The sequence below is a fragment of the Dipodomys spectabilis genome, unplaced genomic scaffold (genome assembly GCF_019054845.1).
Source record: "Dipodomys spectabilis isolate Male_0828 unplaced genomic scaffold, ASM1905484v1 ptg000085l, whole genome shotgun sequence".
NCBI classification, from domain to species: Eukaryota; Metazoa; Chordata; class Mammalia; order Rodentia; family Heteromyidae; genus Dipodomys; species Dipodomys spectabilis.
Window position 1 is genome coordinate 3,363,908 of NW_024870762.1, and position 15,070 is coordinate 3,378,977.

The 15,070-nt window shown below is 43.7% G+C and overlaps 1 protein-coding gene across 5 annotated transcripts in view; it reads right to left on the minus strand.

Moving 5' to 3' along the window:
• The window catches only part of Anks1a (ankyrin repeat and sterile alpha motif domain containing 1A), a 164,292-nt gene that overhangs the window by 61,058 nt on the left and 88,164 nt on the right, over positions 1 to 15,070 (minus strand). For all 5 annotated transcript variants that reach the window (XM_042683852.1, XM_042683850.1, XM_042683853.1 and 2 more), the window contains one exon: positions 1,278 to 1,870. In XM_042683852.1, the coding sequence (XP_042539786.1) occupies positions 1,278 to 1,870 (593 nt within the window). The remainder of the gene's footprint in view (positions 1 to 1,277; positions 1,871 to 15,070) is intronic.

Sequence of the window (15,070 nt, forward strand, 5' to 3'; positions counted from 1 at the left end):
CTCTCTCTCTCACACACACACGCACACACGCACATGTGCGCGCGCACACACACACACTGTGTGTGTGTGTGTGTGTGTGTGTGTGTGTGTGTGTGTGTGTGCAATCTCCTAGGGGACCCTGGGAGCTACCTCACTCATGGTGATTTTCCATTAGTGGCTGGGCATCTGGTATAGACTCACCAAGTCTTTGTTGATAAGTAATGAAATCTTTTTGTGCCGGGATTCCAGTCTCTTACTAAACAGAGACCTAAGCTGCATCTTATCTGGAGATAACAGTGTTAAGGGAATTGCCCAGTCCCGGTTCCCACCCTGGGAATGGGATTGGCTTTCATTTACATAACTTTGGAGCGTCAACCCAACATAGTTGGGTTGGGCCTTAAATCCACAGAATGTACAAATGGACATGACAACTGTGGTGTGCCCTCCTTGTGGAGAGCTAAATGCATCTCAAGATTACTCCTGGGAGACAGGCTGAGTCCACTTTAAGGGTAGCTCCCTCCCAGCAAGAAGCTTACAAGAGTGGCACTCCAACATTCTCTGGTGTTTACCAATCTCTCACATGCATTCTTCTACCCAGTCACACATGCCACAAGTCACTGAGAAATATCTGGATACATAGTTCCAACTATTCTGTGACAATGGTTATGAAAGGAACCTGGACCTCCCACTGCAATTTTTTTTTTTCCTGGACAATCTTAATTTGAACCACCAAGCCCAGTGTCTCACCAACCCAGGAATGTGGGATGGGCAGGACGCTTTTGCTGGGAGAGACATCTGGTTTTCCAGGGGAACACAGCAAGAATAATCACAGTAGCCCAGAATAGAAAAGTCCCACTCTGACATCCTTTCAGCAGCGTATCCCCACGTCCTCCCTCTCCCTGTGTCCACACCTAGGTTTCTGCTAACCCTGGGTCTTCCCTCTGCTTCTAGAACAACTCATAAGAAGAGTTCAAACCCTTCTGGTACCTTAAGGGTAAGCATGATCTCCCAATAGGGCTTATGGGCTCCAAATGTTTTCAAATAGCATGTCATTTCTAGGAACCGTCCCTCCCTCAGCCCTGCTCTGCTGAGGCCTCCACCCTCAAGTTTAACCATTCATGGACCTGTCCTCTGTGACCCAGGCTCTCTGGGATCTGCCATCCTCATTACTGGCAGAAACACACTAGGCATGGAATAAAGGAACCAAAGCAACCTTGGCCCAGATCCTGGTCCCAAGAGCTGTGGTGGGCTACGTTGGGCCTGACCAGCCCAGTTCTGTGACGTCACGTCGGCCTTACCTCATCCCACTCCGAGGCAAAGGATGGTGACTTCTCCAGCCTCTTCTTCCCAATGCTACAGTTGGACAAAGACTCACTCCGGCTCCCCATTGTAGCGTCCTCGGTAGGTGAGCAGGTCAGGAGATCAGAGTCAGACTTGGACAAACTGCGGCTGAGTTTGAGCTCAGCTTTGGCTTTGCTAGTGGGAGGGGCTCGGCTTCTGGCCCCGCTCCGGTCTCCTTCTTCTTCAGCACCACCAGGGTGCAGAGGTGCTATGAGAGTCAAAGTCTCAGGGTGCGCTCGGCTGTTGGTAGAGGAGGGCAGGCCTGCTGGGTAATCTACTCGGTTGCTCTGGTCCAGGATGCAGGGCTGGGGGTCTCCAGGAGTGTGCAAACTGGTCTCCTCTAGTTGCATGCTGGCCTCGTGGCAGGCGCCCTGCTGGGGGGACTCGTCTGGATAGTTTTGGCCGGTGGCAGAAAGCAGCTGGAAAGGGTCCTGCCCCACCTCACATACTGGGGAGGAGCCGTGGAGGAGACCTGAGAACTGCTCTGGGACCTGCCCGTCCTGCCCCTCTGCAGAGTCCTGGCTCCGGCTACTGCTGCTCCGCCTGTGGTCTTGGAGTGGACGGAGAGAAATAAAAAATTAAACGTGGCAAAAATCAACAAAGTTCCAATGCAGCAAGCATACAGCAGAGCAGAGTAATTCCAAAACAGACAGGAAGAGAGAGAAGCTGGACAGGCTGGGAACAGCCGGGAGAGAAAGGAGAAGGAAGAAAACAGTTTCATATTGTTCTTCATGTTTAATTTGTACCCAAAGTCAGAGCATTTATGAAATTCCAAACACTGGCCTGATTAATACTATCTGGCAGCCGTCCCTGTTGTAAGATCTCCGTTAACATTAACGACCAGACCTTGCTATATAAGGCGAGGAGAAGTGCTAAGTATATCCTACAGAAAGGACACAAGTAAGGACGGAGTAAGTGAACATGGAGAGAGGGAGGGAGAGGAAGAGGAGGGGGGGGGGAAGAGAGGGAAATGGAGGGAGAAAGAGAGGGAGACAGAGAAACAGAAAGAGACACACAGACAGACAGACACACACGCACAGAAAGAGAGAACACAAGCAGCAGACTCACTCCTGGAACATCTGATACATTTCCATAAAGGCCAAAGTGTTATTTAGAGCCACCCACCCTCCTTCCTCTGGCAAGCAGCAACAGAAGGGAAAAAAAAAAAGAGGTCATGATCCACAACCTGCAACTTCTGGAATTCCTTAACTGAAAGTGCAAAATGAAACAGCAGAGAAATAACTGCTTCCTTCCTTGGAGGAGGCCATTCAGTTCCACGCCTCATCCTTCCTTCCTTCCTTCCTTGGGGAACACACACTTTTTCTTTTCTTTCTTTTTTTTTTTTTCTTTGAGAATATGCACATCTCACTCCTGCCAAAGCTGCCCAGCTGCTCATATTTGTTTAAGTTTAACCTTAGTTGATCCAGTGAAAAAACGAAATGGTCTAATTTGTCAATGCCAGGAGACATTTGCAGTCCTCTGGAGACCTCCCCAACATCCTAGAAATCTGACACGGCTGGCTCACAAAGCCAACGACTACTGTACACTCAGAGACTTCTGCCCTGAAGTAGCACTAAATTGACTAAATCTGTGTCTCAGATCAGCACACACTGGGACACCCAGAGGTTCTCCCTGAAAGAACTCAGTCCCATGAAAGACTTGCCTGAATGCTAAGCAAAAGCTATGCCTACTCTAGCACCAGGTCACATTCCAAAGCTTATTTTCTTTCTAAGTAGCACATGTACTGAATAACTACCTAGTTTGTCCACCCAAGAACTGATGAATTCTGAGATCAGAAAACTTTAGAGCTGAAAGTGTCAAGTACTTTCACAGATGAAGAATATGCTGGCAGTGTTGTATCCAAAGTGGTGGGGGCTGGGGAGGAGTTGGAAGTTCTGGCTATGCTCTCGGCTGTGCTGCTCTACAGCTGTGTGGCCTTGGCAGTGGTGACTTTATCCTTTATCTTACTGAGCCCCCACATCTAAAATAATGAGTTGGACTACATGATCAATACAATACAAATCCGTGTACCGCTATGAGAGTGATGACAGCCCTAGTCCCCAGCAGGCCACGGTGACAAACCTCTTCCCCCTTGGGGATGCTACACAGCTCTGCCTGGCACCTATCCTACTGTGTGTACAACAGCACTACTTTCCCTCTGCTCAGAGCCCTGAGACCGTTTCTGGAAGTTCAGTCTTCAAGTGGAAAGCTAGTCAGGGAGGAGGGGTAAAAAATGAGTAGCAGCTTGCAAACATGATGTCCACCATGCAAACGTGACATTGCTGTCCCATAGGGCTGAATCTCAGACAGTCTCCCAACAGCCATCTCTGTCAAGGAGGCTGAATTTCTGCGGTCTGAGCTGCTTCCCCAGACGCGTGGCTCAGTCTCCACAGCTTTTGGCAAAGCTGCAGAGGCAGCAGAGGGACAGCCGGTTCTCACCCCTGATGGCTGGTTAGTAGCCCACAGGAGCCCACAAGTATGAACTTTGCCGCCTCCCTCTTCTGTACTTGACCTCTTTGGAACTTTCATACCCCCAACTCATAAATCCTGCACCACAAAGGTCAGGTCCTGAGCAATGAACAAGCCCTCAATAACTGGAATCAGTTCTCTAGGGAAGGAATGCTGAGAGCTTGGGTTCTATTCAGCTTAACTAGGGGCTCAGGAAGCCAAAACTCCATGGCTTTGAACACCCTTTATCACAACTGTTAGCCAGTATAAAGCTGCCTAGTGATATTGCATGTTGGGACCACAAAGTGAATGATACATGACCATCTAAGAGTGGATCAGGTCAAAAGTACTTGCTCAGAGTCAACCAGGCTGCAAAATTTGCCATCTATGGAACTAGATTGTAATGGTCAGCTGTCTACAGATCCTAGTCCAAGGTGCAAAGTCCCTCTGACAGCATGTGAATGCAAGAGAACCCTGGCACAGGAGCACAGGCTCTTACTTACTACTCCTCTGCTTCAGCTTCTAGCTCTGTATGTGTGTGCGTGTGCACGCGCATTCACATGCATGCACTGATACTGAGACTTGAACTCAGGGCTTGTGTACTGTTCCTTAGCTTTATTTTTTTTTTTTAAACTAAAAGCTAGCGCTGTTCCACTTGAACCACAGCTCTATTTCTGGCTTTTTGGTAGTTAATTGGAGATAAGAGTCTCATGAACGTTCCTGCCCAGGCTAGCTTCAAACCATGATCCTCAGATCTCAGCCTCCTGAGTAGCCAGGATTACTGGCATGAGCTATCAGTGCCCAGCTCAGCTTTTATCTTCTTTTTAACAGTTTGTAGGAGGGGATAACCAGCAGGAAAAGAATATGATAGTCAACAGGCTGCTTGGCTCGCCCTGCTTGGTGGCCCTCAGAACTCAGGCCACATAGAATGTTCTGCCTGCTGCTGTAGGAGCTGACAATGAAAGCCCTGTCAAACAGCAACTCATTCATGCCGACCATCAATGAAGAAAGGGAGGCAGATGCCAAGAACTCAATCCCAGAGAGATGCCAGGAGGGAAGTGGGAAGAAAGAAGGAATAGAAAGTTATGGAGGAAGGAAATATTATAACTCTTAAGAGTTCCATCACAGGAACCAATATATCATGGATTGTAAGACTCATGCAAAGAGAATTATAGTTCACTCAGGCCAATTCCCTAGGATAGATACCTTGTTTTCTGAAAAGATCATCAAGACATAAGAACCCCAAGATCTGTGTGAGGTTTTTTTGTTTCTTTTTTTGAGACCTAGTTTTGCTGTCTAACTCAGGCAAACAATGAACTTGTGATCCTTCTACCTTAGCCTCTCAAGTATTAGGGATTATAGGCGAGAAATCACTGTTTCTCAGTGGCCTCTTTCTTGGGCAATGTCAGGATAACAGCCTCTAAGGAGTAGGCAGTAATAATGTAATATAGGGTTAAGAGAAAAATATATAATCAAGAAGCAAATTATTTGAAAACTTCTGTCCTATTAGTCTCGCCTATAATTTTGGGATCTTAATAATATAGAACTGTTGTGAGAATAAATTGCATATATAAAACATTTAGATCCACACCAAGTTCTCAATAGACATCAATAATCGCCATTACTTCCCATGCAGGATCCATTACAACATACAGTCTTATAGGTGAGTCTGGCTACCTCTCCTCTCCTCACAGGGCTGTCACAGGATCATCGGACACTATATACAAAAGCACTTTGAAGGTGTAAAACGCTTCTGAATAGCCATTACTTTTATCATTTTTACAACTTTCAATAGCAGAGAAAGGGACAGAAGGTGACATGGAGAGAGAAAGCTGAAACAATGAGACCAGGCCCAGAAGTGCTGCTGTAACCACTGATCTTACCAATAAGCATGAACTACGCGTTTCACAGATGACACGAAGATAAAGACACCATGCCTGTCTCAGTGGGCTTACCAGCTGGCCTTGAAGTAGTCAGTGCTTGCCAGGCTTGAAGGGAAGTAGACTATACATTATAAAAGGTAGAATACACCTCATGTCAAGGACTCTGCAGTGGCAGAAGAGAGCCTGAGGCTTGAGTTCTTCCTTCTGAGGACCTACCCTACTTTCCTCAGCCCTTACACTTGTCCCTTCTACGAGAGACACAAGAAACCTCACACAGGGAGGGAGGGCTGTTTCAGATGCTCTACTGAACAGAACACAACAGTAAGCTAATCCCAAACCCCCATTGTGTGTGTGTGTGTGTGTGTGTGTGTGTGTGTGTGCATGCATGTGTGCACTATATCCAGTCCTTTTGGTGTGTGTGTGTGTGTGTGTGTGTGTGTGTGTGTGTGTGTGTGTGTGTGTGTGTGTGTGCATGCATGTGTGCACTATATCCAGTCCTTTTGGTGTCCCTTCTTTTTGAATAGGAATCTTTTTGCCTAGGTGGGCCTGGACCACAATCCTTCTGTTTATTTATACTTCCCCTGTAGCCTTTGTAGTTTGGGTGACAGTTATATACCACCATATCTGGCTTTTTTTTTGCCAGACCTGGGTCTTAAACTCAGGACCTGGGCACCGTTGCTCAGCTTTTTTGCTCAAGGTTGGTGTTCTGCCACTTGAGCCACACCTCTACTTCCAGCTTTTTGCTGGTTAACTGAAGATAAGAGTCATGGACCTTCCTGCCCTGGCTGGCTTCAAACTGAATCGTCAGATCTTAGTCTCCTGAACAGCTACAAACTATAGATGTGAGCTACTGGCACCCAGCCACATCCAGCTTCTTAAATGAAGTCTTGTGAATTTTTTGGGGGGAGGGAGGAGGGAGAGGAAGAGGAGTCCAAGAGGCCTCTAACCAGGATCCTCTAGATCTCTCCCTACAATCCCAGCTACTCAAGAGGACTGCAGATCTAAACCACTGTGCCCACCATTAACTTCTGATATTTATTTATTCTGGGTGTTTATGTTCATTTTACCCTGTGAGCTGAATAAACAAGTTGTCTGTGTAGCGTTTTAATTATTGTGATGATCCATAGGAATCTGGGTGGCTTGTGAATAATAACACTTTAACTTTTGCACATTTTCAGTTACCTATATCCATTTAAATGAGGGCTGGAAATTAGCACTGGGTTATACAGACATTGCTGAAGACTTAGATAAGACAGAAACACAGAATCTAATCTGGTCCACAGTGGCCTGAGAAAGAAAACAAGGGCTGAACTGAGATTCAAGAGGCCCAGGTTATAGTATCAGCCTTGTGATTATTCCTCTGTGAGTCTCTTTGGAAACATAAATGACTGGGATAACTAGGTTTGTGATTTAGGATGGTCTGAACCTATGATCAGATGATCTCTATGATCCCTTTGAGTCCTATAATGTTAAAAATGTGAACAGCAGCAGGACTTCTGATGAATGGTTTAGTCTCAAGGTTAAAAACACAGGTTTTAGATTTAGTCAGACCAGGGCTTAAGTCCCAGCTCTAATGCCTAACCTGTTCTTCATCTATTTTGCAGGGACAAGCACCACAATTCCCTGAAAAATTGTCTTGAGATTTACAATGATTCAATCTGTCTGAATCAACTCAGCACGGTGGCTGGCCCCCTAAGAAGCATTTAGTAAATGGGAGTTACTAGCATTATCATTTTCATTCACAGCCACTTCCTAGCTGTTCTTCATGCTAGCATTGTCTTCATGTGAACACTATGTATGGAGGCTGCTTTCCTTCCCTCTCCTTGACCCCAACTCTACAAAAAGAAATTGGTTTCTTCTAAGTAGCTCTGTAAACCAGATGGAATAAAACCCAAATACCAGGGAAGAACCAGTAGCCTTGCCAGTTTGGTCCAGACAGGAAATAGTAGTAGTGAATCTTTAGGTTGAACCATCTCTACTCATCCTGGTGCCCACTGGGACCTAAGACTGTTTCACACTGACTCAGTCCTGATTACCTCAGTACCTTATATTCCCATTTACTTGAACTCCTCCTGAAGGTCTGTTCACTTGACCTCAGGCCTATTTTTCACTAAACCAGCTCTGCTGTATCAGTTTCCAAACAGTCGTGATATCTAAGTGCCTAATTTAACAGCACACTTGCCTCCTTTGTTCCCCCTTGATCTTCTGCCAGTTCCAATACTGGTACTCACAGAGACATTTGCTTTCTCTTCTGCAGTTGTTGGAATGTTGAGCCTTTTTAAATAAGAAACAACTGACTGAGTTCCCTAGCAATTTGTCTAACTCAGCTGGCTTCTCATAGTTAGCATTATTAAATACTAATTATTCTGTCCAGACACTATGGTAAGAAATTTCTTTTTAAAGTTCATAATGAACATGAAATAAGAATTGTTATCCTTTTTTTACATGTGGAAATTGAGGCTTAAGAAGTTCAATGATTAAAAAAAAAAAAAAAAAGAAGTTCAATGATGGAAGTGGTGCTGTGGCTCAAGCAGTAGAGTGCTGGCCTTGAGCTGAAGAGCACAGGGACAGCGCCCAAGCCCAGAGTTCAGGCCCCACGAACGACCAAAAAAAAAAGAAGTTCAATGACACTGGTGCACTCAGAATGTTTAGCACCTCAAAAAAAAAAGTAGCCATGCACCAGTGGCTCATGCCTATAATCCTAGCTACTTAGGAGGTTGAGATCTGAGGATTGTAGTTCAAAGCCAGCCCGGGCAGGAAAGTCTGTGAGACTCTTATCTCCAATTAACCACCAGAAAACCAGTAGTGGCATTGTGGCTCAAGTGGTAGAGCTCTAGCCTTGAACTGAAGAGCTCAGGGACAGTGCCCAGGCCCAGAATTCAAGCCCCACAACTGACAAAGAAAAAACAAAGTTCAATGACTCCTTCGAGGTCAACAGCCTATGCCTATAAGTGGGAGATTAAAATTTTAAATGTAGGAGGTTGGGCACCAGTGGCTCATACCTGTAATCCTAGCTATTCAGGAGGCTGCGATCTGAGGACTGTGGTTCAAAAAGCCCAGACAGAATAGTCCTCATGAGACTCTTATCTCCAATTAACCACTCAAATACCAGAAGTGGCACTGTGGCTCAAGTGATGGAGCACTAGCACTAGCGCACTAGTAGTAGAGCAAAAGAGCCCAGGGTCAGTGCTCAGGCCCTGAGTACAAGCCCTAAAACTGACCCACCACCCCCTCCCCCCCCCCCAAAAAAAAAGTCGAGCGCTGGTGGCTTATGCCTGTAATCCTAGCTATTCAGGAGGAAATCTGAAGATGGCAGTTCAGTGCAAGCCTGGGCAGGAAAGTCAGTGAGACTCCTATCCCAATTAACCACCAGAAAACTGGAAGTAGCACTGTGGCTCAAGTGGTAGAGTGCTCACCTTGAGCTGAAGAGCTCAGAGACAGCGCCCAGGCCAAGTTCAAGCCCCAGGACTGACCATAAAAAAGAAAGAAGAAAGAAAGAAAGAAGGAAAAAGAAAAAGAAAGAAAGAAAGAGGGAGGGAGGGAGGGAGGGAAGGAGGAAAGGAAGGAAGGAAGGAAGGAAGGAAGGAAGGAAGGAAGGAAGGAAGGAAGGAAGGAAGGAAGGATTGATTTAAATGTAAGTCTGACTACAAAGCCCAGTTGCCCTTTTGTTCAGGCCTAGTCAGCCTTCATTTATTTATTTTTAAACTATGATATCATATGACCAATTCTTCATGTCTTCTATCCTTTTTCTTGTTGTTGTTTGTTTTGGGGGGGGGGGGACAGGCAGTGCCAGGGCTTGGTGCAAGGGCCTATACAAGCACTCTACCACTGAGCTACATCACCAGCCCTGTTTTTAAGACAGAGTCTTAAAAGGTTTGTCATCTGAGTGCAGGATTACAGGTGTGTACTACCATGGCTGGCTCTTCTATTCTTTTCAAGCCATCATTGTCACCCTAGCACCTATGTTCTATCATTTTTTTTTGGGGGGGGGGGCCTGTCGTGGGCCTGAACTCTGGGCCTGGGCGCTGTCCCTCAGCTCTTCAGCTCAAGGCTAGCGCTCTACCACTTGAGCCACAGCACCACTTCCGGCTTTTTTCTTTTTTGCTTATGTGGTGCTGAGGAATCGAACCCAGGGTCTCATGCATGCAAGGCAAGCACTCTACCACTGAGCCACCTTCCCAGCCCTGTTCTATCAATTTCTTAAGAAGATTTAGATGGCACAATTTTCCTTAACTATTCTTAATTCTATCTCAAACATTGGGGGTAACTTCAGAAAAGTATCTCCCTATCTAGGATTTACTAATGTTCTTCTAACTGCCTAAAGCTTTCTCTAGTCTTCATCCTGCCAGGTTTTTCTACAGTATTAGGCAGTGTGTTACTGGTGTCCCCAATCCCCACTCTACCCTTCTTTCTTGATTTGGGCTTTTTGGAAAGCTTGCCTGCCATCTAGAATAAAGACTGTACTTTCTATCTCACGGTTACCGTATCCTAGATATAACCACATGACAAAGTGCTGGAAGATATTATAAGTGAATGGGCTGTTTTTAAAAGTCTTTCCCCATCCCTGTGCTGATGGCATGAATGTGAATACTCATCTTGAACCTGAGGTGAGAGGAGGACACTGGGTCCTGAACCCAGTCTTGAACTTTTTACTACTTCTGGACTTCTGTCCTGTTTAAACTGTAGTTATTTGGGTTTTCTGTCACATTTAGCCTTAACTTCTAAGATACTTTATCATCCGAGTTATCCTCCTCTCTTTCTTCTTGTGCTTCTAAATTGGATCTGTATTTCTTTTTTTTTTTTGGTCAGTCATGAGGCCTGAACTCTAGGCCTGGGTGCTGTCCCTCAGCTCTTCAGCTCAAGGATAGCGCTTCACCACTTGAGCCAAAGCACCACTCCCGGCCTCCTCTTCTTATGTGGTGCTGAAGGATCGAAACCAGGGCTTCATGCATGCAAGGCAAGCACTCTTCCACTGAGCCACCTTCCCAGCCCTTGGATCTGTATTTCTAACAACATTATCTTGAATATCAGCCGCATCTGTAAGTGTTTATGGAGTCTTTGTACACATATGTTTTCTTAACACAGTTAAAATTGGACTTAACATCTTTCCTCAAGCATGCCCCTCCCTCAGCTCCCTCTTAGCCGCACAGTACTTTCTCAGTTAACACAGGCTCAAAACCTCAGAACTATCCTCCATACCCTCCCCTCAAACTCCTGCAGGAGGATATGTAGTCTTCTTAATGGTGCTTTAATGACTCACCCATCCATCCTCTTCCTTTCTTCCTACTTACCTGCTAGTTTAGCCTAGTTATCTTTAGAGACTCCTTGAATTCTTCTAACTTTAGGGTGTTCCTATTCCTAACTCTTACAATCTAAAAGTCTACAATCCTGTCACCACATTCAAAAAGCGTCAACACCACTTCAATCTTTGGAATAAAGACTGATATTTGAGATCCAATACAAGCTCCCTTTGTCCCAGACAAGCTGGATCACTAACCATTCTGCAAACACACTCTCTATTGTCTCCCACCACTCACTGTAGTTTATGCCACGCCCTGCCTGGAATGTGCTTTCCACTTACTTCTGCCTATCAAGTTTAATTATCTATTTTAGTGCCTGGTTCGAATGCCAAATTCTTCATAACACCATTTCTTATCTTTTACACTGACCTAGTTACTTTTATACTAATTGAACATTCTGCCCTTTTCAAATTATTTTATGTTTGTATCACATATGTGCGTGTATATGAATAGCTGTCAATACATTTGGAGGAAAGAAAATATAGACACACAGTTCACAAGGCATGAACATAATGGAAAGAAAAGTGAACTATTCCAACTCAGAAACATAAGCTTGTAAGAGCAAGACAGTTCATATACAGCCTAAAGCAAGGTGAGAGAAGACTACTGACACTTTCTTGCTAAACTGTCTCATTTACAAACTTAACCATGCAAATTCTGACTCTTGGCATCTCCCATGAAAACTAGCCTAAATTTCCAGGTAAAGAAAGACTGAACACAGGTACCTATTTTAATCACTAAACCAACAGCAAATGTGGGACTGTGGTAGAAGCATACCAGAGAGAATGCCATTCCAATGCAATTCAACTGTGGGATTCTTTGAAGGCTCTAGGAACTTGCAGTGCTGTAGAAATGGGAGCTGAAGAAGAAGCTAAAGAAGTTTCCTTCCATATGGAGGCACAAAGTGTACAGAGAGAATACTGACTTAACTACATCTTCAAAACCTCAGAAGTGTGACTGCATCATACCAGAGTTCATGAGTATTACAGTCTTCAGGAATCAGCATCACTGTCCACCCTAAGTGAGTCTTTCCTTCAGACCCAAGTGTTAGAGCAGTATGGATAACATTGTGACTCTTAGACCTCCTGCCTACTTTCTATTTATTGTCAAACCTTGGAAGTTAGCCACTGTGTCTTGGAATAGTGACATGTCCAGAGTGGCCAGGGAACAGTCAAGTAATAATGAGAAATAAACAACTAGGCTGTACAGAACACCTGGCTCTCAGTTCAACCAGCTTTATTTCCCTCCTGTAGTTCAAACACCTTGTTACAAAAGAACACCTATCTGAATAAAGCTACCATAAAACCATCTGGGCTAAGTGCCTTTTGGGAGATAGTCTTTCTACTCTCTGAATCCACTAAAGCTTTCTTACCCCCAGCTGTCTTCATTTCCACAGGTACACATGGCATTTATGGGTGGGAAATCCTTCATTGTACATGACTGACCAGTATAGTACAGGGGGCTTAGCATCCTTCCTTTCCAGGTACCAAATGTCAGCATCAAGCCCAGACTTTCCCAGATAACTCTCAATGTTGGGGTCAGGGAAGCAACTTCATAGCCACAGAATTTCTTCCTATAAACTTTGTTACTAAATTTTTATTCTCTGAATTTATAGTTATATATTTTCTACATCATTCCTACATGTTGTAGTTTTTCTCTTCTAGATCACAATTGTTATAGATCTTTAAAGAAACAAACCTATCACTTTTTGCTTTCTATGCTTATTTCTGCCTTTTTCTTTCCCTAGTTGAAGTGCAACGTGTGCACCATAAAATATGTGAGATGTATTATCTACTTTTTATCCGTATTAATTCCTCCCTGAAACTTTCTTCTGAATATATTGTATCCTTGTTTATAACAAATGAGTTAAGTACCACTGCTCTGAGTATCACTTTCCTTTGATTACCAATTTGGCCAAATATTAAAAGCATTTAAATGAAGAGTATTTACTATTACTGATTTCTTTGGAGGGGGGCAGGGGCTGAGATAGACGAAAGGTCTTCCTACATTGTCCAGACTGAACTCAAGCAAATGGACTCATAGGATCCTCTGCTTCAGGACTCCCTAGTGCTGGGACTATAGATGTGCACCAACTGGCCCAGCTACCATTAAAGACTGGGAATATAGCTTAGTGGTAGAGTATAGCCTTGAGCAAAAGAAGCTCAGGATAGTGCTTAGGTTCAAGCTTACGACTGGCAAGAAAAAAAAAAAAAAAGACAGGCAACTTAGAGACAAAGTAAGTACATAACCCTAATCAATATGATACACAATTTTACTAGACTGGGCAAATATCAACTTTTTTAAATGCAAAAGTCATATATTTATCAAGGAAGATGTTATGAATACAGTATGGGAAAAGAATGATTAGATAGATATATCAAAATGGATTATAAATAATTGTAATTACAGAATTACTTACTCATATAAGTGTGATAGTATGTGCTATTCTTTTTATAGTAGCATAATTTTTAACTTACTAACAGTAACATGCAATTAGGAAATTTTTTCATCCAGTTATAACTAACTTGAATAATATAGAATTTGGCCTTTTTTGGCTCCAGGAAGGAGACAAGACCCTTAACATTTCTTGAGTAAGGGCAATGTCTTTTTTTATGAATGTTTTAATATGTCATTTACTATAGATGTTATGTTTGATATCAATGCTAACATTATCATCTCATTTAGCAAACATCAATTTTAAAAGTCCTTTCACCTTTCTTATTATGGGGTAAAAGGTGCCATGTGCAGGGAGGAGGAGTGTGCTTCTTTGCCATGGAGGGAGGGCTCTCTAGTGCAGCAATGAAATCTCAACGTCAGGAGTACTCTAACTCTACTTACTATCAATCTCTTTTAAGGAAATACTCTTGTAAGTATGGAATTCTACATGTATAGAATATCCACAGTGATATAATTTATAACAGATATACCAGAGACAGTTTATACATCTGTCAACTGCAGAATGAAACCGTGAGTTATGAGGTATTTAGCAGCTACTAAGAAAGAATAAGGTAGATTTTAACAACCAAGACAAAACTGGAACTATGATCTGTAAGTGAAGGAAATATTTAAAAAAATTGCAAAATCATTTGTAACATATGATCTCATTTTAGGTTAAAAGCAAACAAAACAATCTCTCCCAGGGACTCTATATAAGACAGCAAATAGCCTGAAGTACACACCACACTTTCAGCAACTGTGACTAGCAGAGAGGTGAGCAGAGCATTACCGTTATATTTATATTCATTTCTCAATTTATTTATGTTGTTTTTTTTCTTTTTCAGTGGCTAATATAATTTTCAAATGTAATTTAAAAATCTCCCACCCCACCCCTCACAGTATAGCTTCTGGAATATATATTAAAGAAGGCTGAAAGCTTTGATGGTCTCATTCACACAGTCTTTGGCAAACGGATCAATTCGTTCATAAAGGCTGCATAAGGACATTAACGGAACAGCAAGAAGGATTTAGCTATCTCACAGCATATGATTGCCTCCTTTACCAACCCAGCAGGTGCTTTTCCCAGGCCAGCTACTCCGACCTGGCTGACAGGACAGGCAGGGCTTGCTGAGATACCAGCAGCTCATTTTCATAGTTAATGTCTCAGCCCCTTTGTCTGAAAGCTCCTTGAGTGATCCAAGAAGCTAGCCTGGAGGCAGGCACGCCTCATGCACTATAGTTCAATTAAATTTACCTCCCACACCATCCCCTCAAGGGTTGGTTCACCCACTGATACACAGTAGGAATGAGCAAGATGAGGGTGGGAATTGGAAGACAAAATGCCTACTGATATCTGACAGACAACAGACAGCCCCCTCCCCGCTCCCCCATGAAGATGGTCTAATCTTCCTTTTTTCTTTCTTCCAAAAGTTGAGCTAGATATTTGTAGTGTCTCCAGATGAAGCCTCTAAAAAGAGACAAAGATCTGGAATCTCCCTCCTCGTTCATGATAAAGATGATGTTTCTATGAAGAGCCATTGTCAAAGAGAGCATATAATACCTCTGCTGTAGGGGTTAATTTTCATTTCATTTGCTTGTAAACAAATGAACAGCTCCACTCTATCCTCTGTAAATGTTGTGATTAAAAATATATACCAGGGGCTGGGAAGGTGGCTCAGTGGT